The sequence below is a fragment of the Centruroides sculpturatus genome, unplaced genomic scaffold, assembly GCF_000671375.1.
Source record: "Centruroides sculpturatus isolate CEXI.00-Female unplaced genomic scaffold, Cexi_2.0 scaffold645, whole genome shotgun sequence".
Lineage (NCBI taxonomy): Eukaryota > Metazoa > Arthropoda > Arachnida > Scorpiones > Buthidae > Centruroides > Centruroides sculpturatus.
The window spans coordinates 149,781-177,273 of record NW_019384838.1 but is presented as its reverse complement, the minus strand read 5'-3'; the positions used below and the strand labels follow the sequence as shown (position 1 = coordinate 177,273).

The 27,493-nt window shown below is 35.4% G+C and overlaps 1 protein-coding gene across 4 annotated transcripts in view; it reads right to left on the bottom strand.

Moving 5' to 3' along the window:
* LOC111630248 (netrin receptor UNC5C-like) overlaps positions 1 to 27,493 on the bottom strand; it is a 110,439-nt gene that overhangs the window by 56,825 nt on the left and 26,121 nt on the right. The window contains exon 1 of one of the 4 annotated variants that reach the window (XM_023374327.1): positions 2,069 to 2,626. The exons of the other annotated variants lie outside the window; for them this stretch is intronic. Coding sequence (XP_023230095.1) covers positions 2,069 to 2,138 — 70 coding nt within the window. The 5' untranslated portion in view covers positions 2,139 to 2,626. Of the gene's footprint in view, positions 1 to 2,068; positions 2,627 to 27,493 lie in introns of those variants that run through there. 4 annotated transcript variants of the gene reach the window in all.

The following is a 27,493-nucleotide window of genomic DNA, read 5'->3' as shown; positions in this document are numbered from 1 at the left end:
CCCGACTGAAAAAAGAGCAAGTTTTTTTTCTCTTCCCTCCTTTAATCTCTTTCATCTAACCAGAAGGAAAGGAAATGTATGCGGAATATTTCCTTACTTTTATCTTTGTATATTTCTACTGTGAAAACCAACTTACCTTATGCATATAACCCGCAACTTGGCCAATAAGAAATCACACTAAAAAGTTTTTAATCTCCTACGATACGACAATTTCAGGCTTTTTATGGTTAATAAAACGATGAAATATAAACAAAATTAAATCGGTTTACATTTTAAAATGTCAATTAATATTTTTTTCCTCAAGTTAGAAGTATAAAACTTTCTTTAAATGCCGTGTTTCATGCGCTCTTATATGTTAAAATCGCTTGTTTGCAGTTTTGAAACACATGTCCTACTTCTCTTATAAGAGAAAGCCCTATGTACTGTACCAATGTTTTGGCACTGTACTGCTGTCAATGTAGAGCTAAACTAATAAATTTCATCCTATGCTATAAAAGTTTATTTTTAAATAGTAAGTTTCTTAGGTACCTTACGGAATAGGGTGCCATTTTGCCCGCATATACGAGCAAGCTCTTATGAGAGTGAAGATACGGTAGTTTTAAATGCTGACATTTGACTAAACATAGTGTAAAGTAGGATAGTAGTAAAGAAAATTTGATATTTACAGTTAAGAATAGTGCAAAATGTAGTATTTTATAATAAGTTTAGCGTACTAAATACGACAGTGAGTTATCTGGAGGCAAAAAGTAGTTAAAGCAACAGTTAATACCTAGTGGAAATAATAAACGTAACGGCTAATTCGTTGTTTTTCGCGAGTAAACACATAGTTAAAAATGGATCTTTCATCAAAACACAGGCAACAGTAGGTTTATTATTGACAGAATCTCGAGCTGTAATGAAATGTAAACAAATATAAAATAAATTTATAGACAAAAAAGTTATAAACAATTATAAAAGTAAACAAATAAAATTTTGTTTGCTTTGTAATCAAAAAGAAAAATGACTTTTTTCAAGAACAATTTAAGTATTATGCAGGGGTACAGAGACAGATGGTTATCCTCTATCTCCACCTGTCACAACCAATCATTCATTGGAGTTTTGGAGGTCTTGGATCAGTTACAGCCCCTTATGGGTCATTCTTGACCTTGAGCGATGACCCTCCACGAAGAACCACAGGTGCTGTACCCCCTAATTATTTTTAATTAGGAAGCCAAGTCTTCGTTCCTGTACTATTCTGGTGTGTGTGTGTGTTTTTATTTTTTTTTATTTTTAAAGTTTCGTTTATTATGAGACGAAAGAAAAAGAAAAATATAATTTAACAGCTGCTCATTTTAATTAATTTAAATCAGAATTTATAATTCTTTTTTATTTTAAAAACTCATCAAAATATCGTAAACATTTTACACATCGTATGCCTTCTATTTCTGTTTATTTTTATTACATTTCGCATCGTTAATTTGCTTTAGGAATTCGTTATTTATCAAACTAGCAACAGACAGATTTATGAGTTTAATGTAATTTTTTTTTACATTCTTTGTAAAGATTGATTGGTTCTTTTCTTCGAATTGTGTAGCTTCTTTAAATTAACTATACGTAATTAATGTTAATAGGTGTAATCCGAGAGAGGAATTCTTTGGAAAAGGCAAACGAACTTTGATTTTCGTGACTGACTTCTTCGGTTTCACGAAAAGAAAAGAAAAAAAAGAAACGAAACCGTCCATTAAACTGATCAAAGTACTACTTACTAACTCTAGAAAACGAACTGCAAACATCTCACGTACAAAGAAGTGGTCAGCCTCTCATGCGTAAGCTGTAAAGATAAGCGGAGGTAGCGCGGACTCTCACCCTCCAGGTGAGTGACTAAGACCCTCACGTGTCACGAACATGCGGCTATACAATAGGAACACACAAGAGATGGTGAAAAGGCCCACTCCATAGAGAAACGGGTAACAAGAGGCCTACAAGTAGAGCAACAATGGAATGGGTGGCACCTCTATCCACCTCCGAAACCCAAGGTGGTCTTTTCACCCTTTTTTATAATCCGAAAGGGGGATTGTGTTACACCTACCTTCTTCGTTCCCCGCAGACCAATTCCAGCTTAAAAAAAGCAGGACGGTGATGGCACAGCTGTCCCGCATGATGTCTAAACCACAAATAAAAGGAGGAGGAGTGATTAAGGATCGGGATGCATCACAATAAAGCACAGTCCAATGTATGAAGCTAAGAGCCGGCAGCTAGACGTCTGCACTCTACTGAGCCTCCACTCGCACTGCTGGCATTCGGCGCGACTCTTTCCCCTACATCTGGCGGCTGACGTCACGAGCACGTGACTTCACCTCTGCTCCGGATCCCGGCAGGAAGTGGAAATTAAGCTCGTTTTCCGGTGGTGTGTAGATAGCATCAGCTGCTTTGCCGCTCTTATCTGTGCACGGGTTGCATTGCTTTACACACTCTTCAACGGGTAGAAGATGAAAGTAAGATTAGAGCATCATTTCGTCTACGAATCTGACATTCTGAAACCAATATGCGTATGAAATATGACTGCTTCCGTTACCATTGTTTACATAGTTTTAACTTCATGGTTCGGCTGTACAACTAGAGTATCTTTCAGACCATCTGAGGTGTAGCAACTGGAGCCGTGGAGAAAGTCTTCCCCGTTGACCTCCATTCACCCTCAGGTAGATAGTCTTTCTAGGGAATCTCGCCTGGCAGGGTGAGTCGGCACAGCTGGGCTCGACTCAGGGAAGAAACGTTGCACGTGCACAAGACCCTCAGATAGCGAATGTCTCGTCTTACACGAGATTGACCCTCGGGGTTGGGAACAGGGACACGACTGTTCTTTTTCCGTTGGTTTTTTCCCTCTGTGATTGAATTGATGAAAAATTTAATTACATTTGGATTATCTATTTTTTTATTAGTTTGTCACAATTTTAATCATGATAAAACACATTTACGTCACTTGGAATTCTCTATTAACGCTTAGGGAATTTTTTTCTTATTTCTTAAGTTCTGGGACTTAATTTTATTTCGAAACTTTCCTGCCACTATTTCCTTTGTTGATCCAATAACAATTTTCGTATTTTACAGACAAAACGGATAACATCGTTTTCAGTTCTGTAATTTCATCTACACGATTCATAACTGTAAAGGGCCATTCTTCCTGATGAAATCCCCGCTATTTGTTGACTCACTGGAGCTTTCCGTCGCTGTTCTCGCTCTAAGTCAATAGAAGTATTGACACTACAGTCGGAAATGTTTGTTCTGTAACTAAAAACTAGACTAGAACCGTGAAGACACCGATCTATGTAACACCACCCCCCGCCAGAAAGAAGAAAAGTGTTTAAGCACTTCTTTCTGTGACAGCAATTACAGCATCGGTCGTATCTTCTATCTAAAACTAACAACAATAATTAAATTGGCAACGATAGTTTCCACTCTATAGACTAGGAGCAGAGAAGAAAGGGCCGCTGCACCAATTCTCTTTGATTGATAGACGAGACATTAGCTGCAACTGCTAAAGGAGAAGCAGTTGAGCAGCATCAGAACAACCGATTCACTCACAAATCGTATTTACACTAACTGCCGCCGGAGAAAGAAAGAAAAAAAACGGAGAATATTAGAAAAACAGACAAGCACCAGAGGCAGATTTATCTTGAAAACAACAATACGGGATCTTCTTACTGACATATCTCGTCCGCTTGTTTTTTAATTTATAAATTTCACCTGTGACTTCGTACGCTTAGGCGAAGGACGATTTTTTTTAGTGAAATTCGATATTTTCCGCTAGAAAACAGAAGAGAAATCGCTTTGGCGCAGATAGAAAACTCAGATTTTGAAGAGCGGCGATACCCCCTTAATCTTGTTGGTACGTGCGGCCGTTTTATAATTGCCACCAAGAGCTGAAAATGAGGAAGAGAAATCCTACGGGTTCAATCGATAAACGGAGTAGAAACAAAGCCTTTAAACTGAATGTAATTCCTTATTAAACTACCAAATTTTGAGATTTTGGTAAACATAATTTTGACACTACTTAAATTCCCATTTTTGAACGTTCAATGAATTGTCACCTGTTACAAAAGATAAAAACTATAAGTGAAGCTAAAAATATAAAGTTTAAGAATGAAACTCTGTTCAAAATCTAAAGTAGCAAGTAGTGTGTATGAATATTAAAGCATTAAATGGTGTTGAAGCACGGATTTGTCCATAAACTAAGTTGTAGCTTAGGACATTGCATTGAGTTTGTAGCTTAGGGTCTCATATTATTACGTGTATGATAATCTATTCTTATTATTTGATGCTGGGAAAGGGCCTGTTATATTTTATAACTTAAGACAACAAGGTAAGTCTAGCACTGCGTAGATATGATCACTTATAAAATGTGGTAGAACAATTCGTACTGTGATGTTCAACCAGAATCGTTCTCTCGCTCAAAATATAGTTAGTTTATATGCAGCAGGATTGAATAAATTACCATTTTATTAAAAATACCGAGAAGTAAAAGGCAGGATGTAATATTTAATCATTTTTTTATGATCTTCAAGATGCAGACAACGAAGTAAAGGGAAATGTAGTGTTATCATCACCTATCTTTTTCTATGTGCTATTTCGAGTGTGTTAGAACTTTAGCCAATTTTGGCAATATAGCTTGGCACCATTACCTTCAAACGGTAAAATAGAAAAGGAAAGTGTTACCTAGAACGGAGAGGGCGTTGTCTCGTTTAGAGAAAATCGCCCTCCTCTATAAAAAAAAGCCGAGCAGCACTTTATGGAATAGCGAACCGCCCATCTTTCTTAGCCGAAAGCAGAAAGAAAGTTTCCTGTTTTCGTAGAAACTAGAAATCTGACTTAGTTTTTTTTTTTTAACTTGGTAATGACAGAAGAGGAAAATAAGTCGTCATCTGCGTGCAGCTGAGATCTAATCGAAGTTACAGTTTGGGACAAACGCCCGAGATATTATTATCGAAAGAAGCAGAATTGAAGTGGAAATGTTTACTGATGACTTTTATGTTTATTCTCACGGACCTCCTGTGGTAAGCTTTGTAAATATTTATGAAATACAGATCACCTCAGACAGAATAGAAATGAGCCAACTAAGGAGTAGATCGTGTTACGGCATTTATCATGTTTAAGTGAGGATTAACGTAATGCATCACTTCTTTGTGGATATAGAAGGGCTCTTGTCTGACTAGCGCACTTTGCTTTCTCTAAAAGAATAAAAATTTATCTTCGTTATTCCTAATATGTTTAATAAACCCGCTTAAGCCGCTCATAAGGGGAGAATTCCTGCCATGACGAAAGAGAATTCAGAGGAGCAAATTATGATAACTATAAGAAAAAAAAAAACAAAGCTAAGGTAATTTTTATTTTTATTTAATTGAATTTTGAATATTTTTTGAATTATAAACTATTGTTAAAATCGTTTTTTAGTATCGGTTCCAGACAAAGATAAATTACACATTCTTTTAAAGAAGTGGTGTCAGACAGGTTAACGTCTGATATGAGTTTAAAAGGTTATCAGTGAGCATTGAATTTTGCAATTTAACTGATAATTTATTTTTTTACTAATTGAAAGCTGTATGAAACCCTTTCACGTAACAGTAAATTTGCATATTTTGTTATTTTCGCTTCTTTTCCTTTCAACATTCCTATACGTAGACGTCACTACAAAACTTCCAAAAATTCAAGAGGTGGGTTCGTTAAAAAAAAACTAGGCGAAGGGATCGCCGTTGGTGTCGACAACTTCCTGATATATATTTTACTCTTTATACATATAGAAAGAGCGCTGCTCGGCGGGGTTCCTCCTTCACCTGGAGGCAAAAGTTCCTACTGGGTACTGTAAACCAACATTCTGTAGCAAGCAGCAGGGGTCGACCGGTCCCTCATTATATCTGCTGTCGAAATGTTAACTGTGGGATGCCCAACTCCCTGCCCAATACCATCTTTCACCGGGAGAAGCGCAGCATCAATTTAAACTGTCTGTTTTCTTAATTCATCCGAAGATTAAATGGAACAAAGATGGAGTGGTACTTTATGACTTTTCTTTTTTTTTTTTTTTACTTACCGCCGTCGACGAGTTTATAATGCTTTTTTTTATTCCTTAATGTTCCCGATAGCTGGTGTACTCCTCTACCTGTTAGCGCGTATTTTGTTGTGAGAGATAAAGAAAACTATTTTGTTATTGATCATCGATAAATCGATGCAATCTGCAGCGACATGCCATGATTTGAAATATGTTAAAGATGAACAATGATACTTTCTTCCCTATATCGGGAATTTCTCCCAATCTGAGGATAAGCAAAACTGATTTTTGGAGAAAACTTTAGAGGATTAGGGAATTTTCAAGAAGCGCTCCGATACAGATATATTTCATGGTTTAACTCCAACTGACAAGTGGAAGATTGCAGAACAAACTGGATAAATTATGGTGATAACAAGTTTGAAAAACTGGATTTTTTCATTTAAAAAACAAGATAATTTATTATTTTTTTATGTTAATATTGACCTAGAGTCGATTTACTAAAGGAATCGTCAAACCGTGCCCGATAATATTTTATGGAACCAAATCGCCCCGAAAACAAACTTACCAAACAAGACTTTTCTTTTATTTATTTGGATGGACCAAAGATTTGTCCATCTTTTGTAACACATTTAAGAGATAAGGAATTATCAAAATTGTGAAAAAAGTTTGATAGGAACCACTATTCTTTGTTTAATTATCGACTCCATGTCTAAGAAGTTGTAAGGTTTTTTTATGAAGATAAACTACTGGAGCGAGAAAGACCTAAAGAGTGCATCACCATTAGTCATAGCATCATCTATTCCACAGATTTATGTCTTAGAAAAGAGGGAAATGTTTGGATATAAGCCAAATTTGTCTTCGAGTCACGTGACGCTCCAACGGATCGAATTTTCGAATTGGTTTCAAAAGCGGCGGTTGTGTTTCGCTTGTCATCAATGAAATATATCCAGAGTTGATGAACCTTGTTGGAAAAGTGATAAGGGGGTTTTCGGCGGTTTTCTCCTAAGATCCTTTCCAACGACAATATTTGGCATTTAGATAAATCGCCGTCAATTGATGCGTTTGGAACGGAGCCATCTCTTGCATAAACAGTCTTTCATAACTTCTTTATATAGAAGAGCAGCAGAGAAAATTGAGTTATAGGATTATTAAAGATATTTTCTAATGGGGAATTCCAAAGGGTAATTGCAGTAGACTACGCAAAATTTACTTTACAAGTAGGCTACCAAACTATATTTATACATTCTCAAAGAAGCCAAAAAAAGAGGAAGATTTATTGCGTTAGTAAACGGTGCATAAAGTCGAAATGTGTTTAATTAAGAAGGACGAGTACTGCTCCCGTTACGACCCTCTTTCCTTTCTCATTCTCACGCAGTTCCGTTGTCTTAGCACAGGATTGGGTTAATAGACTGTCACCATTTACGAGTGAGTACTGGCATGGGTCAGGTTTCAAGTGGACCGAGGCACTGCGGCCTAATATATTAGTTTTATGTGTTTCTCCATCGATCAGAATGGCTCCTAAGTAAAATTTTAGAGCCGAACGGGGGCAGATTGGGGAAAGGAAAAATAAAAAAAAAATGTTCTATTTTCTAAATCGCGATGCTTCGGGATGCTTATCGTCCGAGAAGCAAGGAGAACGGGAAGAGAATAGAAAATAATTCTATCGAATGAGCCGAGTCGGAGAATGATTTTGGACGGTTATTGATCGTAGAAGAGAGGGTCCTGTAATCTCCGTGTGCAACCGACCTCTCAGATTGAACCGTTGTTTTCAATTATGTCCCTGCAACAGTATTGATTAATAATCCCGATTCGCTCAGTTTTGCATCGGGTCTTTGTGCTACTGATGGATTATCTTGGCTAAGATATGTAATTAAAACCGCATTGTGCTTTATAAAAATGTAGAAATTTAATTAAAAACTCGCTCTGGGCAACTTCCTAATTGTTCCTACGCAAATATTTTCCTTATTGGCCTGGCAGTGAAGTTATGCGGAGGTTATGCTAAAGACATAGTTGCTGCCTCTTTGATCGGATGATGAGCTTATATAGCGATTTATTGTGTTAATAGGCACACGATCGTCAATTGTAGCAAAACTCGATGTATGGTCCTACAAAGAAAAATTTAAATATTTAGTTAAAGAGTTTGAAGTGGCAAGTTACATTTCATCTAAGTGATTCTTAAGTGCTTCTAAAAATAAGTTATATTTTTGTGTCTTTGTTAAAGTAACCAAATTACGAAGGGATGATGTGTAAACATTAAAGAGAAACAGGCTAAAATTCGATCGGATATGAATATTAAATCACTAAAACTCTCGTCACCAGAGGACTTTGACAGTGCATCTCGTTACGTGTAACTAAAGTGAGAATTTTAACGAGTTTCGATACTTTTAAAGTAATATATTTGCTAATAGCCTATCATTCAAAATGCTACATTAAAACTGTGATTGGTTACGATCTTTCTGTATCTTCTCTGTGAAACTGATACTGTGACACGTTGTAACTTCATAGGATCCCAGACATATTTGAATTAAGAGTCTCATGTACAGTGCCAACTGTCGATATTTTTCTTTGGGGAATATTTTCTTATAAAAGATTGGTTTGGTACCTCCTGTTGGTGGAGGTCCCAGGCAATTGCTCTTTATGCTCATAGGATAAACATGTGCATGATCGTAACCTATTTAACTTTCAGAGATTTAGAATTGCTTCACACTTTTAAGTTATTGCGCTTGTTGTATCTGTATATAAGTTTAAAGAGAGAAAATTCTACATTCTCTTACGATTAAGCTACATTTAACACACTATCATTCCAATGTGGCTTTCAAATTCCGAATGCTCACTTTGATAAGATGTTAACGCATATTTAATGTAACGTAACTCGTTACATCAGTATAGATTAAGAACGCACATTCGTTAAAATTTAGTATAAGGAACTCGAGTCAGATGCAGTTACATGGTTTGTAACACGTATCTAGTATACGAATTCTTTAGAGAGTCCAGGAAAAACGTAAAATATTCGTAGTGCCCAAGGTTAAAACGTTTCTGATGCGGTTAATTAGGTCTTTATCGACGTAATGGATGTGCAGTGATGCAAAATGTAACTGACTCGACTGCCATTAAGCACTGACCCCTCATACCTACAAAATGCCATACCGTGCAAGATTCGTGGCATCGTTTTTGTCTGCATTCTTCGAGCGATTTTCACCCACAAATTTTGTTTTTTTCTGTCTCGGTTTCAGTCCAGATGCGTCTAGTCTGGAACTCCAAGTAACACAAGGAGTGTTTAGAAAAGCGAGAAGTGGGGAAAAAACTGCTGTTGTATCCTCCAGGGACGAAGAGAGCCGCTGAATGAAGACCCTGTTTCACATCGAAAAATTAGATATCTGTTTATATTCGGCTCTCACGCAGCTAAATATATAATAGTAAAGTCGGAGCTACTGTGTCACCTTTACAGATTCGAGCGCTCTAATGAGTATTTGCCATTTGGGTGCACTTGACACGCTTTGAGTGACTGCCTTTTTGAAGCCGGTAATGTCAGTCGTAATTCGATTCTTTTCTCCTGTTTAGGAAGTAATTACGAATATCTCTGTTCGCAAGCTTCGAGCGAAACGTCCATTTGTCGTTGGCTTGTCATTTTCTAGTCCAGCTGTGCCATTCTGCTCTTTAAAAAAACACAAAAATATGCGGTTTAGCACTACATCAAACAAATTCCTGTGTGTATCATCTCATTCTCTGCTAACTTCTACTTCACACGTGTGTAAAGACGTTAGCCACTTCCGGAATATCGAAAGAAGAATCTATGCAGTAAAGGTCCTTTATAAGTCACCCAGATAATGGAGCTGTCTGTATAATTAAGGATAATGCAAAATGATGAAAGGAAACTGTAATGGGACAGGTGACGTTGCACCTGGATTTGGATGATTAGCTGCGATCGTCAGGTATTAGCGAACCGTACTACTGTAGTAATAATTAAATGTAACTTTAATCAGCTTAGCGGTGATTTTAATTACTGGAGGAGAACAGACGGTCATATCCGGCCTTTGTGAAGCACGGCCGACGGTATTGTTGTTTGTTATCTCATCTAATGCAATTTGTACTCCAACTTTTATGAAACTATAATAGTAGGGCTTTAGCTATTAGTTTTATTGGTTTGCAAACAACTCCTTACGTACTTAGTGCACACCATCGATCTAATAATCTTATTTTCCGCTATTAACTCGTCTTCAATCGCAAATCCTTTGTTCTTAGACAAAAGTGGATCTTGCAATACAAATTTACATTCGATAAACTGTTAGTAAATGAAACTTTTGAAACTCGATATAGTAAATTATTTGTTAGAAACAATAACATTGAATATATTACGATACAAATGAAAAAACTGCTCATACGAAAATTGGTTAATCTTAGAAGAGTAAAGTATGAACCAACACAATGGCGCGTTATCCATTGAGCGAAATGAGTAATTGCCTGGGGCCCCACTGACAGGGCCCCAAATCAATCTTTTATAAGAAAACATTTTCCCAAAAGATTTCCCCGAAGAAAGATATCTGAAGTCAATACTACACAAGGAGCCCCCTAATTCAAATTCGCGTTGGCCCCATGAAAGTAAAACGCCAACTGGCCAACAATCAGGTCCGTCGAGAAGTTTTATGAAGCCCAAAAGTAGAGCAGGCTCAATTTTTTCTTTTAGCGGGCCCCTTTTATTTTGAACAAATGAAATAGTATAACGCTTCTTTCTTAATTAAAAATCAATCTTAAAGATACTTTAAAAATAAAGTTTATTTGATAGAGGTAGAAATCACTACGAACTCTAACTTATAGATTTATATGTAGAAGATAACGCAGTAAGTATAGTAGTTTTTTTGAGAACTCCATAATTGAGCCGTGATTTCTCGCATACAATAGAGAACTATACAGAGTATTAGGCACTAAAATCCGGTGTAACAAATTACTTCCCTATTAATGTTAACATTTTTTGAAGCACCCTGAATTTATTATCTATCTAAGTCTAAAATTAAACAAAAACGAATATAAAATTCGTAGTTTACGCATTATAATCAGCGGAAATTTTAGAAACAGTTTGAAAAATTAAATAAAATAAATTATATCTGAGAAGAAAGAGTAAATTTCATACATATTTTTCTATCAGTTATATCCAATTTTATTTTAAGAATGCTTTCTTACGTATGTACAGTACAATACAAGTGACTTATAATATATTGCACATAAATATGTAATGCATAGCTTCTGCATTGAAACGTGATGTTATAACTTATTAAAGATCTCTTCCTATGCTACTGCAGTGAAAGAACCTTTGTTCTTCCACAGAAATGCATTGAGTTGCAAAATCTGCATTAGATAAAGCAACGGTGATGAAAATTACGAAGGACAAGTTAGAGAAATTAACCGAGGGAAAGCAAATTATACCGGAAAAAAAACTTTGTATTTCAGAAAAAAGTTGGTAGAGTATCGCAATTAATTTTGAAATAATCAGATCGAGCGTTGTAGAAGGATGTAGAAGGCAAAAACATAATTTTTTTCTATCTTGTAAAACCCATAATCAGGCAGGATAATTGTCCCGCAACGATACATCACGCATCGCATTTTTGTCATTGGGGAGAAGCGAGACATTTTGCAGATGGGAAGAACAAAAATCAACAGATATTACTCAAGTTGGAAAATTACAGCCGTTCGGTAAAACTGACAGACATCTTAACAGCCGTCTGTAATTTGCCCGGGGCCATCCAGTCCAGAGCAGTTTTTACACTGGTCATCAAGTCAAATGCGAGCCCGAGGAGTAACTTCTAATAACGACGTGATTACAGATATTACACCAATAAAATGTGCTTCACCGATTACCTGAACAACTTTCGTCTTTGGATCGAACCGTAACGTTATACCATTGGACCAAACGTCTCACGTGACGTCAGGGAGGCCAATCCTGCGGGCCTTTCTTTCTTCAATTATGGAGTAGAAATCGTAAAATTTTTCAGAGGTGAAGCCGAGATGACGTTAATTATTGTGCGGGGGTAAAAGACGGAGTGCACCCCTTCCTCTTTAATTATGGGGCAGCGCTACTTTTTTTTTATATATCTCTTATTCCGCTCTTCTACCCCCTCGACGTTTCTGGGTAGCTATTAGCTACGTTTGCCATACCTGCCGGAATGATTTTTTTTAGAGGGATGAAGCACCGCCTTTCTCCATGTCTAACTGTCCTGGGTGTGCGGAGTGATCTCCAAATTACAGTGATTACGACTGGTCTGTGCCAAATGTCTAGAGGTCCCGGCTCCACACCCCGGGCGCCTCTTTAATATTCCCTCACAGGTCGAGGGGTCAAATCTTCGATTCTGTTTGTGTTCGCGGCTTTACTTCTTACCTTCTAACAAAGCCGCCATACTTTTTTTTTCCTCAGATAAAATAATTTCGTACTTTCACACGACTCTTCGTAGCAAAAATCTCTTAATTGACCTCGCTTATAATAAATATTACGTTATTTTAACGCGTTATATCGTAAAATAATGTTTTAACTAGAGTTTATTTTTGGTAACGACGGAGAAAATTAAGAGTTATGCGGGAAAATGAAAGCAGAAATGGAGAAGATGTGTAATCGTGTAATTTGATGTCCTACATATAAGATGGTGTAGCCGAACATTATTTTATTTTAACGCTTGTTTTTTGGGAAAGTTTTACAGAGAAATATCCGAATTATATCCCGTCATTATCTACATAAGCCGTATATATTCGTGTATAAAATTATCATGTCCTAGTAAAATTAATGGAAATTTAGTACTCAAACTCAAGTAAAATCTTAAAAATTACATATTGTATTACGTAAACAAAGATTAAACAAAGAAAAACGTTTAAAATATTAAACAATAAAGTAAAATTTAGTTTGCAAAATCAATTATTTAAAGTTCGTTGAGTATATTACTGTATAATATATCAAACGAAGTTAATTAAATATATCATAAATTACTTTATATAACTATCGAGTGAAGTAGAAATCCGAATATAGACGAGATTACAATCATTATCGATCCGTGGTGAACAGACAAGCAGACGTCTCAGTTTTATCGTTAACCACAAATATGTAATACGTGAATTCGATTATGAAAATTATATCTACGATCAAACTTATATTCCAAACTAAAATTCGAAATTTTTATACACAAGTTAAAAAATAAATAAAAAAGACTGACAGACAAACGGATTGGCTATGCTCCAACATTGTGAAAAATTGATTAAAACGATTTTTTAAAGTAAAAAATTAGCTTCAAATTAAGAAATAAGAAAAATTAAATATCTTTAAAGTGTCTGGATGTCTAATTAATCCGATATATAAAAATAAAAATAAGCAAAAGTACCCAATCGGAAAAGAAGAATTCGAAATTACCAATTAGAACTAACCTCCTGCGAGAATTGCCAATCGAGTTTAGAGAATTGTCTGACGTCAAAGTAAAAAAATAATAATAAAAGGAGACAACAACAATAATAATATATTCAATTTTAGATAGGAAGGAAAATAAGTCGTCTCCTTACCATTTATCAAAAGCAAAAATGCCATAACTAAAGCTAAACAAATGAAAGTTGTGTAAGTACGGATCTTCCATTAAATCATTTTTATCTTTCGGAAGATATAAAAATGAATATATTCGAAAGGAAATTATTGCAGATCTTTTTCCTCGGACGTCGTGTCAGCGTGTGACAGCAACAGCGTTTGGCTTTATTGGAATGAATAATGGACGAAGTGTGATTGACAGCAACCTACCTAATAAACTACCTGTCACCCCAATAGACAGGTGCACTTCTAAGCCACGTGACGTCTCGCGGGACTTAACTTGTCAACTTCCATTTGTTCCAGTTAGATTAGTAATGCAAACGACAAAAGTTTTGCTTTTATCTACTCTTTCGGATAAATAATTATTATTATTTCTTCCAAGTTTCTATACATAATAACTCTTACGGAAAAAAAGAGGGAAAGTAAGTAGTCCTATTGTGGCTGTGTGACGATATATTTGAAAAATTAAACTTCTACAGGGGGGAATGTATTATCTTTTTCTATTTGTAACTCTTGGAAGTAGTAAAAAGAAATTAGACGAAGGACATTAATGGAAAAATAGAGATGATAGATATGAATTGCAATGTTGTTCGGAAGTTTTGTATTGGATACATTCTTTCCTGTCTTCTATCAAGAATTCTTTTGTGCCAAATTTTGTGAAGAAAGTAAAGTAAATCCTCCCTCTCGAGATTTGGAAGATTTTTCTATGTTTAAAAAGGCCAACGAATTGCTACAGTTTTATTGAAAGTAACAAATATGTTCGTTTTTCTAAAGTCAGCTTTTTTCTGTCTGATAAATTGTTACGTATATATTTTCAATGTTTCTTTCTTCAGCGATTTCCTTAGAATTTTTCTTGTATGTTCGACTGTTTAAAAAAAATCTTATGTAGCGTTACAATTTTTAATATAATATTTTAATTTAAGTAGGGTCATAAATTTTACAGTATTTTTTTTTTTTAAAGCGACAGACAAACGGACGTTTAATGCCTTATTTTAACCAAATTTTTCTGAAATTTTATGATTAATCGAAGATTATTGCATCAAATATTATGTTAAAGACAGGGTTCTAATTTAATATAGCCTATATAATGCAACAGTTGTTCGTGTGAAGGATTGCAGATCCTAGTGTGGAAGATTTAGCTTACGTTCGCCTATGAACAAATTTACACACTTTATTTACCAAAAGGAGCAAAAGATTTGGAAGATCTTCAAATGTGAGGAAGGGGGGTTTGCCTAAAGTAAAGCTCTACTTGTGAATGGTCGTTATGTTACTTTAGTAACAAAAATTCACAAAATAAACCCAGCAAACGTTATTTTTTTTAGCAGTTTGAAACCACATCGAAGATTTATAACTGAAAAAATTCTTTTGTACAAATTATACAAATTTTTCTTTATTCTTACGGTACATTAAATTTTCGAAAAACCGGCAAGCCCTCGTTTTATATGGAAGGAATCACGAACGTGACGTAAATCATTCCATTTACTTCGTAAAAATTTTCGTCTGGCGAACCTTTAGCAAAACACCATTAACCGGAAACCGATTTTAAATATTCGTCGTCACGTGACGAGACTAATCCAATTAACGGCGCGTGAAAACTTACCGTCACGTGACGGTGGCCGAGACATTAAGGAGGGGAAGTGAGTTCGCTTCTTCCACCACGCACTTTTTTTTTTCCTTCTTATTTTTCCATCCTTCGCCTTCAGCTGATTGCACTTATGGAGAAATTGGCTTGTTAAGTAGTTTTTGCAGCCACTTAGGTGTCGTAATTGCTTTTTACAAAGTGGAATTCCGCCGTTCGTCCGTGCGTCGGTCCGTTAATGACATTTTGTGATTTTTAGACGAGTAACGGAACGTTTTTCTCAAAGTTTCGCGTTAAATCCTAATCTCAATTTTCTTTTTTTTACTTTAATTTATTAAGATAAAAACAGACTTTACTTAATCACATAAATAATATATAACTTTGATTAAGTTTCATATATTTCGGGATTTAAAATATTTTAAAATAAGCTTAAACTTGAAATGCAGTTTGTATAGAAATTGGATATTCAATAATGAGTACAAAGAGCTTTCATTCTATTTATTTATTGGCACGATAAACGGATGAGTGAATGGGCGAACGAAGAATGGATGATTACAGATTCTGAATCATCCTGAAGACAATCAAATTTGGCTTGGAATCTGGATAATTTTTGTCATTTGAGGAGTGGTTTAGGAGGAAGATTCGTTCCCTAACCACTTCTGACTCCTTATCTACATTGACCACTCCATTGCAGATTAGGCTCGCCCACAATGGGCAAAATTGATACTACTTGTATTGCTTAGGTGCCATTATTGTCTGACTAAGCCAATCCATTTTAAATTTCACATTCCCAGCAATTTATCTGAAATCCTAACAATAAGTTATATCACTTCACACGTGATTGATTATTTTACATAGACAAGATTCTCTAATTTATTGACTATTTTAATTAATTTAATGACGACTACTGCTTATATAAAGATGATAAATCATGAAAATTTACCAAATGACTTCATTTATTCCTCTTAAATATATTATTAGTTCCATGAATTTGGGTGTGAAACCACTCTTAATTTCTAATCATTATCGGTGCTCAGAATATAATAAATAAAAAAAAATAGAATTTATATTTGTTTAATATCACATCGTGTAGGGCCTATGTATATATTTTTCCTGAATTTATTTTTAGAAGTGCATTTGGATACGAAAAGCAGAGCAGAGTGAAGTTCCATGTCGACGGATGAGACCACAACAGATGGAATACAAGATATATCGACAGAAAATCTGATGGAAACGCAATCTGATTTCCTCGAAGAATAAGAAAAGAAGAATAAAACTATGAAATCTTTTATTTTGTGTCACCTTTTATCAAACTCCTTTCTCTTACGAGGCTCCTTTCGACTTTAAAACTCTTTACCTTACAATTTTTTTTACTAGTAACAAATTTTTCACAGTTCACTGATTCGAGTCGAGAGAGAGAGAGATGAAGACGAAGAAAAGCGCCTAAAAATTAAAATCAGTTTAAATTTTAGAGTATATTCGGTTAGTTAAACGTAAAAAAAGGGTTCTATCGGAAAATCTGGTTACGTTGCCACGCCATTAAATTTTGAGCTTAAAATAGGAGAACGTCTCTCGTCTACTGTTTTTTTTAATTGTAAAATGGTAGTTGCAGGTTTTAAATCTCTCAATTTTTCTCTTTTTGGGAGCTGTATTGACGAAGAGTAAAATTAGGAGTAGTATAGAATTTCTCCAAAAATGACACCCTACAGCAAATAACAAGCTGGCATCCCGCACTACCTGTCAACTTCATTGTCGCCTCGCAGCTTTGGTTCTGATCTTCTCAAAGTGGAACCATGCTGCAGTGACCACTGTCGTTGACATTCCGGTAACCGGATCCCCTTTTTCCTTATCTATTCTGCGCCATTTTGTTTCTCCGATTACAGGAAGGGGGCGTCCGACAGCTCCCCGGGGCCACTTTTTCGATAAAGCTTTCCTTTCCCCTCTTTCTGGCGATACTACTTTCACCTTGGGGGCGAGGTCAGGCGACAAAAATTCGCCACTAATTAAGCCAGCCGGAGAGGAAATGCCAAAACTCGTAGGCACAGTCGCTCCTTGTATGAAATGTGCAGATTTTTTTCTTTTTTTTTATAGCCCTTCCTCTCCCTATAACTCTCTTTCCCGTTCTTTGTTTCGCTTGCCATGGACCTATTTTTTTTTCTTTTTAAAAGTAACTTAATCCCTCCTGTATCGAAACTTCGACAAAGGATCGGATTGAAGTTTTATAATTAGTGTTTTTGCCTCTGACGTCATCTTTGTTCTACCCCGCTGAGGAAAGGTATATTGGCCTCCCGTCGTGTAGTTTAGTGTTTGGGACGAAAGCTTCGACGTGTTTGTTATTTTTGGTAATTGAGAAAGTGCATCCCTTCACGACTCGGTTCGAGTTGCAGTCTTTCGGGGTTTCTTTTCCTTCCAATGTTGACTTTTCCGCGGGAGCTTCTTATAAACACCCCGTTTGTACGCTTTTGTCACTCTTAATTGTTTCGTTAAAGGAGAAAATACTTATTGGCTTGTCCTTTACAACACGCTGTTTGCTTGTAATCTATAAATTCTTCCAATTTCTTTCTCTTGCCTCAATTGATTTTTTTAACGCTGAATAAAGACTTGAATACTTAATAAAATTAGCATCTTTTAATGCTAAAATTATAAATTAATGCAGTAGAAAATTAGAAACATCATTATAGAAATCTCAACTTATAAACGATTATGAAAATGATTGTAATATTAATATATATCGTTTTTGTCGTGATAAAAGCAAATATTTTAATAAACTCTTCATTAAAATGAATAGAGGATATTTAACTATTAATTTTTTAAATTGCGTAATAAGTTAAATGTCTTTAATTTCAATTATATCGACTATAATAGCATGAGATATTAGCTTACGGTTGATATCACTACATTAAAAACATCGATAATTTAGAGATAAAATGAGGTATATAGGAAGGTGTATTGCTGTAGACAACTTATTCATTTTTTATTTACGCTCGTCCTCTTAGAATTTGCCTACAGTAGCATGTTTAGCATTCTGCAAGTAAGAAGCGGGATATCATTGGGCAAAAGAAGGATCCACTTCGTTATAGCGTAACTTTGTTGGAGATGTTTAAATCGAAGATGCAAATTGCCAACCGATGCTAGCAAAAATGCTACTTCTCTAACAGGAAACTGCTTAAATCACATCGGTAACGACTATTTGATATAACACCACAACTAGTAGACGGGAGGAGAAAGTGCGGAGTCTGGAGCAACAGCTGGCACATACGCTCCATCCCAATGATGTTCTACTTGACATTTATCGACTCGACTAGAAAGAATTATCGAGAGTAAATTGCATTAAACAAGTGCTCTCCACTGCCGACTTATTAAGCAATGAGGATCAATAAATGTGCAACGCCTTATTAAAATGTAGAAGTAAGGCCGCTTGGATGTAGAAAGCAGCTGGAAGGTCATAATCTGAAAACGCTACCGCTCGGCGGGCCTTAAATTCGGCGCTACTTTATGGCTTCCGACCCATCTAAGCGTGAGAGGACACTCAATCACGTGATGTGGGAAAGTAAAGTGGAAGTGCTTCCAGGTGACAAAACGGAGTGGCGAGTAATAAATATAAGAAACTTATTTGCATACCTGATGAGTTTCGTGACTACCCTCGTATGTAAATTTTAACTCCAATTATTTTCTGCAATTAAAAAAAGGATGTTTAATTTATCGTTTCCTCTCTTAATTATCTTATTAAAACAAATAATTTAATAAAGTGCTATTCTCCTTTTATTTATTATCATAATCAATGGATGCTATTCTCTAAGCAAGCTTCTATAGTATTGAAGATAGAGCAATATCCGTTGTAAGTGAATAGAGTCCACAGGCTATCAAAAGCAAGCATCATATGTTTTTGATAGCCTTTGTAGATACCCCCAAATTGTGTGGTTATCAAGGGACACATAATTGAAGCCTCACTGTTTAGGAATTCTCCAATAGCGTTAGAGGGACCCCACAGCTTTGATACTGTCACAGAAAGATCCTTCAATTAGAAAATGACCACATAACTAGATATGTATTTGAGTGATCCTAATTGAGATGATAATTATTCTTGAAAGCTTAAAACTGAGCTTTGAATTGTATTGCTTATTTCTTCTCCTATGCAAGATAGTTTTAGGTACTTTTTGACAAGTTCCTGATAGTTTTATAATAAAAAAAAAAAAACTTGAGCGTTCGAAGTTTCTATGGTAAATCTTAATTTGTGACGTTGTTCATAACAGTTATTCTTTGTTTTAAGGAGATTCTTTGAAAGTACCCTTACAGTAAGTCTTACTATGATAGGATAACGAAGTTCAATTGATCCTCTCGAGGAGCCAGCATGGCAATTGTTCTTTGTGAAGTTGTATCGTATACTGAGATATCGCAGTTAAACAAATCTATTGTAGTTGTTTGTGTTTCAATTTTCGAACCTAGAATTGTTTGGTTGGTGGAATTTGAGATTGGGCATCCGGGAGAGAAAATGGGAATTCGAATTACGCGAGGAAAGAGCCGTTGTTTGTTGAGTGAAAGATGAGGAAGAAGTGCTCCGGTCGGAGGAATAACACAAACTGCCATCAAACGTGTGACTAACGGTATAAAGAACCGGAGATGTGCCACCAGACTATGTCACCAATGTCCGGTATGCAGTTGGACATGCGCCGTGTAGACATTCTTGTGGTGAGGGATGGTGTGGGTCTGTAGAAATGACATTACTGCTCTATATATATGCCGATTGTTATCGAACCTCGTAATAGCAAGCAACTTCTACAAAACAACGATTGTAATGATCTCTGTGTGCCAAAAGGGACATTCCAGATTGACTTCTTCCTCCTTCCGCTCCCTTTTTTCTTTCTCATTTCTCGGCTTTGTTTAGCTCATCTCCCTCTTCTCATAACTTCTTCTTCTCTCGCCTGTCACTTTTCTCCCATCTTCGTTTTCTTCTTTGTTCTCTTCGCATCTTTTGGTACATGTATTATACAGCGAATCGAAAGAGGAACCTGTAAATACTATTAAAAACAGCTAAGAAATGGAATTTTCAGGTTAAGATCGAGAAATTCTTTGTGAAAAATTCCTTGAAATATATTTTTTCTATACGGATGAAACTTCATAAAGGAAACTTATAGATAACTGCATGCATTTGGATGTTTCTGTAAATATTGTAAATAAAATTAAAATATTTTAGACATAAGCATCTCTCACAGGGAACAATCCTCGATAAGAGAAGTCAGACTATCAATCTTTTTTATATTTACCATTAGTAAATTTACTAGTAAGACCATTTTTCCAGCTTGTATAAGATCTTAACTGAAGAAGCTCTGAAAAAATTATGTAAATATAAAAGTTATGTACTTGAATAAAGTTTCCATCCGTATAAACTCTAATGCAAGTTAATTCCATTCTAGTACACATATACATAGCTCAGACTTCCTTTTTTAAGTTAAGATCTACTTATAAAAACTAAACATCAAGAAATCAAGATTCCCAAACTATAGCCAGAGAAATAAATAAATATATTACTACTCCACTACCATATCTTATTTTTATTTATGAGCAAGAAACTTGTAACTTATGTTAACAGAGACGAGGCAATGTCTGCTTTTTAGAGAATATAAAGGGGGGAGGCAGATGCTACCAGCTCTCGTTTCGCTACAATCGTTATAATAGAGATACTTCGGAACGACCCACTCATCAAAATTCTACAGCAAAACAATAACAGAGATAAGCACGAAGTAAAATTGGCAGATGTCACTCTGAATTATCTTTCTTCTCTCCCCCCGCCCGTATACCGGATAGTAAATCTTGGCTCCGTGTCCGGTTTACATAGATTTAAGCATGGAAAAGTAGCTAATTAAGTCGGTTTCTTTACTTTTTTGGCGGTCGAAACTTTCTTTTCGCTCCATAACTAGTTGCAAAGTGTAAATAAGGCCGAACGGAGCCGGTCCGAAACAGCCAATTAGGATTCCGTAGCGGGCCATAGAGGAGTGATGCATTGCCTACGGTACACGTGGTTTCTTTCGACATTTATTGCCGAGTCGGAAAAGGAACCCACACACCATGTGTAGACGTGAGACAGTTACAGAAAACCGGACGACTGTGACTTACTGCCGTCCCGCTCGACTGGGAATTTAGGCAAAAAGCCTGCAGGCTAGTTTTAAACGAGTCTCCTACATCACAGTTCTTGTCCCGAGCAAGTGTGGGTCTGGTTGGCAAAGTATAAACGAGTCGTCGTATACTAAATTAATGTCCGGACGAAGAGTAGTAGTGTTTTTTTTTTTCCTTTCTTTCTTTCAAGGTAGAGCGAATGGTTGATTCAATACTGATTTATTGTTCCTGTTATATTATAAACAAGTTTAAACTGCAATGTATTTTATTTACTCAAGTTCCGAGTGATAAGTTCATTGATTCAATTGAAAGTATGGGAAAAATTCTTAGATTTTTATCTGTAGAGAATTTTTTTTAATCTACAAAAAAAATTGTTTGAATTTTTAAATTCTACAAAAGTTTATTATAGTATATTATTAATGACACACGCTAAAAATGTATTTAAAAATGCTATGTAACATCATTATTATTGTGTTTGAATGTCGCGAGATTTCTTTAATTATGGAAGCGATCAGTGGCGCCTTATCCTATGAGGAAAAAGGGCAATTGCCAAGGGCCTCACAAACAGGAACCGTTCATAAACTCATTACTGTAGTAAGAATAACTAAATTTAAATTTGGCGCAATATTTGAAGACTCTACATTGCTGGTGTGGAGCAGCACAGAACTGAATTAAAATCCTCTAAAAAACAAACAAGGAAACAAGAGGATTTTCCTCAGTGAAAATTGTCTGATTTACTATACATGGGGTCCCCTAATTAAAATTTGCCGAGCCGCAAAAAGCTATAACGCGCCACTGGAAGCAATATGATATTATTATTATTATTATGTAGATCCGTAGAACGTTTTCTCCTAGATAAAGCAGGAAAAAAAGCAAAACAATACAATTTCTTCACTGTTTTGAAAATATTACCTGATAATTATACAAAAAAGTACAAGAGAGGATATGCAAATACGCTAAATAAGCTGCAGCTTAGGGCCTCGCGTTATGAGTAGTCTGTAACAGAACCCCTCACATTTTTGCATTTATTATTATTTGGTGAAGGAAAAAAGGTCTGTTATATGTTATAGCTTAGGGCCAGAACAAGTTCTAAGTCCACCCCTGAAGAAACACTAAATTGAAAAATAGGTGTCTTCATCTTTCGTTCTTCTTCAAACCTTTCTGTCGCCCTGGTATTTTATTTATATTTGTAATTTATCATTAGTTTAATTTATTGATCAGTAGTCAGTAGATACATACATTATTTAATAAAGGCGTACAAATATTTAATGTAAGAATTATGAATTATTTTGTGTAGGTTACACCAAAGTGAGACAAATCTGCAAATGGAGCGATATCCAAATTAATCAAATTGACTTTGATATACCTTAAAACGTGTATCCAACATCATAAATTGCAGCTAATATAATGTATATTTATCTGATTTTAATGATAAAACCTTTAAAAAAAGATTTTATTAATTAATTTTGTTAGGATATTTTTAAAAACCGCCATACGTGGCGAAGAAAAACAAAAATCTCATTAGTATTAATCATCAAGCAAGAAAAATAAGCAAGATAATAAACTGTATTTTGACATTAGCTAGACCAGAGAGAGTAAGGCGATAAGAACATGCGGAGAATGATGAAGTAGAACGAAGAAAAACGTTTGAAAGAGGTGTAAAAACAAATAGCTTGAAGCCTGAAGAATTTGTGTAAGCAAGAATACTTCTAAACCGCTTTTTTTTCTACTTAATTCTGTCAGAGTTTAACTTATTTCTCTGCCCTTAAATTCTGTAGACATTCGACCTTTCCTTCTCTTAATATCATCATCTGTTTACGAAAGTTAAAGTAACGAAAAGTGGCAATTTCTAGTTTATCTTCCACGTCGCATATAAGCCGACGAGTGACAGAAGTAGCAAAGGGCAGTTCACCAGTCGAGTAATGACTGCAGTTGCTATTGTCAACGATACAACCTCCGTAATGTGTTGGGAAATCGGAACACAGAATTTGCGGTGTCCCCGGCCATTACTCGCCGTGTTTGAAGCACTGGAAACAAACGGAACGGAATTCCAGCAAGTGGCGCAACAACGTTATTAAAATTCAGGTGAAAGACCGCCCGTTCGATGTTTGGCTCGAGACTTTGGCTCTTGTCATCTTTACAGAAGGAAGCAGGTGACGTCTAACGTCCACCTCTAACGTGTACCTTTCCGGTGGAAAATAAAGCAAAGTTCCTTCGTATCGGTATCTAAGCTAGTGATATGTGACAAACTGCACTTCTCCCGATAGGGTCTGTCAAATTTGACAGCCTTGTCTCGTGGGATGATGGGGTCGGAGGTGGACGTCTTTCCCGTCCTCGATAGCTCGATCAATTAAGCTTAAGTTTCCAGTGATAAGTGAAGAGTGCAGTTCGAACAGATCACAATACGGACTCTCTTCCTACTTGTTATACCATTTATTTTTGCTACTTTTCACCAGAAACTCTTCTTTTGTAACTACGTTAGCTTTAAAACGAAAATTCGAGTGGTGATTTCGATCTTTCCAATTTTCCGAGCTTGTTCCGAGAGTATTACAGTAGTAAAAGATCGGTTTCTGTTAGAAAATTTGTAAAAATTATTGCCTATAGCAGTAGGGATCGTACATTTAACACGATCTTATAAAAGTGCTTATCTCATCCTTTTCGAATTTAGCTATTGATAGATGCTAGGAAAGAGATTATACAGATTTAATACCCCCTACTACTAGATGCAGGTTACGGGTTTAGAAGTGCAACAGGATTTTTTATGTCGTCAATTTAGTATTTCCGGAGAATGAAACTCGAGTTTGTCTTCCACTCCAATAGATATTTGATGTAAACAGGGGTTTCGCTCGCTGGCAAACCATTGTTCAAAGCTGTTTCCGGAGAATGCACTCTAGAACAGTCGACGTTGACAATTTTATTTGCTAGCCACAAGAATAAAGGAACTGACTACTGCATTTCACGTTTTAAAACTTTATAATAGAAAATCTCGTAAAATCTTTTTCAGTTTCAGTAAATTTTAAACTTTATATTATTAAATGCGGCACAGTTGCTGCTACAGTATCAAACGCGTCATTTAATAGGCTAATATTTGAACATGGTATTATAATTAGTTTCCCTCATGGTTCTATATAATGTACTGTATGCTATTACAGTGACAATAAACGTCGATCGAAAGCTACTGTATCTCATCGTGGACCTTTTCTAATGGGCGTATCGAAGTCGTTAGTATACTCTAACATCATATCCTATATCTAGAGTAAACTGATTTCGGATATTTACAATAGAACAATACTCCAAATTATAACTAGAATGAATATGGCTGTATAAACAGAGCTGCTAAACGTTTAGAAAATAACATTACCGAGCGAGTCTTTCCTTTATTAACAATCGATTTTATTATAATTTTGCCATTAAATGCAATTCTGTGATCACTGAAACCGATTCTATTGATTTATAAAAAATTACGTGAGGATTATAATTGATGGAGTGCATAAAATATGACAAAACAGTAAAAATAAATGAAATTAAAATATTGAAAGCGTCGTAAATGGTGCAAACACGAGCTGACACATCTCGTTGACATCTGTGACAAGCCAAAATTGGTTCAACTTCCCAGGGGAGAGGCAGTGGCTCCAGTAAACAAAACCACAGCCCCTATGTAAACTGTTACTCTCCTTCTGGTCCCTGTCATTGAGACTATCCCCAATAGGGTCGGGGAGTTAGTCGAACACGAGAACCCACTATCAGTTCTAGCAAGTCTAATGGAGCGCTGACCTTACCAACCCTCGGGGTCAGCGCTGTTTATGGCCTTCCTTCTTCGCCGGGATCAAAGATCACCATACCTGCACTAACTCTCTCTCTCTCAACTCTTCTTTCTTAATTGCAAAGTTTTGCAATGTTTATAGTCGGATGATTTAGATATTATCTTCTCGTTGTTTTAGTGAAGTGCATCTACTTGCATTTTTTGCGATTTTTCTGTTGCTTTTTGGGGGAAAAACGTTTTGATACGTAAACTTTACAAATTTCCTCACATTCTACGCTCTGCCCAATGAAAACTTTTGCTTTAAATATTTAAAATTGCCGAATTTCCATTCGTGCAGAAAGTTTTTAAATTTTTGATGTAACATTTAGCTATGTGCAGCTTCAACTTTTCGAATGCTTGCAGAATTTGCAACTTTCGAACATCATTGTCGGCTTTCCCTTTTACGAGAGGTCGGAAGATAAGAAAGACGGCAAATGTCTTAAAGGCGGAAAAACATGCAACATAATTTAACCCCAAATGCCATTTAACTGCTTATAAATCTGGTCAGCAAGCCACAACGTCGCCCGTCATACGACTAAATGTCATCTTTCCGACCGGAATGACGTCATTGGCGTCACGTGACTGGGGTCTGTGACCCGTCAGGCGCCTCGATTTGCATAATACACCAAGTATAGACCACGGTAAGTACTCAATTCGAAAGACATCTAAAATCGTATATGTAGTAACGGGAGTGTCCATCCGTTCTTCTTTATCCTGTATGGCATTAAATTAAACCATTTGCCGTCAATACGGGTTTGCATTGCCAAGAAGCAAACCTACTAAACCACGAATAAGTAGCAGGAAACCATTTCTCTTTCGTTTCACTGCGTATACAGCAACTTTTACATAATATAAGAGCAAAGAACACGCATAAATTCATATACTATCTTTTTACAGCTTATTTTAATGCATTTAAAGTTATAAATCTTTCTACATATTTATGTTATTTGTTGCACAATAACTTTTTAAATTAAATTTCGTAATTCTACTCTTACCACAATTCATTAAACAATAACAAGCATCTATTAACAATTGCATAACTATAATAGAGCAATTGAAGCCATGTAAACACCATTAGTTATCATAGTAATTAATGGAGTTTACCATTACTAAGATTGGTTTGTTGCATGCAATAAACATGTTTAACTTTTTTTAAATAATAATATAGTATATAAATTGATAATAGTAAGCTTGTTATAGTGTAGTTTACAATTAGTTACAGTCTCAGTTCATCTTTAACTATTCTAAACTCCATTAGTTGTTAGCGATAAGTCTATAGTCTATATGTTGCTACCAGCTAGCAAGTACCTTTACTGCTATAAGCTAATGGAGTTTACATTGTTGTCGAGTTGTGTATTGTTAGAAACTAATGGAGTTGATAATTGTTATCGAGAATACGATATACATGTACAGTTTTGGAGTTTATAAATTATTGTTAACTAAAATTACTTGTTAGCAATATATGCTTTAAATTGTTATTATTGTTAAATATAGATGATTTACATTGTACTGTATAGTAAATTATACGAATTAATGAAGTTTGATTATCGTTATCTATTGTACAGTATACAGATTTAACTTATATATATTGATTATATATAAGTTGATATAGTTTATTCAGTTGATTATATATAAGTTGATTTAATTGATATAGTTTATAAGTTAATTACTATTAACTTATAAACTATATCAACTGAAGTAATTATTAAATATATTAAATATATTGCAAGTCAAATCAATGAAATTAGTTTTGTTTCAAATAATACAGCAATAAACTAATGGAGTTTAAATTAAATTGTTATAAATTATTAAACTATTAAACTTTATACACTATTAATGCTATTATCGAAAGTTCAATACCCCAAAAATACTTTATAATATACTTTGATATATATAATAGAATGTCTGTCTGTCTGTCGTATATAAATTTGTAAACCCTTTGACCACAGTTGCAACAAATTTTTCACACTCTCTAGGAAGTGGAGGATCTTCCAGATCCCTAGCTACAGAATATTGGCACCTCTTTATAATTTGACATCATAAAGTAACGTGAATTTGAATTTGTAATTCACACTACAAAACTATTTATAAATTATCTTATAATAGGTAAAGCAATTTTACCGTTGCAACTATATATATATTTTTAATTTTGGGCCTCCGAGATCCAAAATTCCTAGGTATGTGCTTCGTGTCTAGTAGGCACTGTCTCTAAGACAGTACTGAAAATACAGGCTCTCATAAAGCCTTGAAACCCTACCACTCCCCTGATTTCATCCCCTATTACCCTTTGACCACTCCACACCCATATTTATCATTCTTAATCTCTAAGGCCTTGCGTAAAATATGAACTACCATAAAGCTCGACATACTTCATTTAAATTATAAATCCATAAATTAAATAAAATAAGGTTACAATATAATACCATT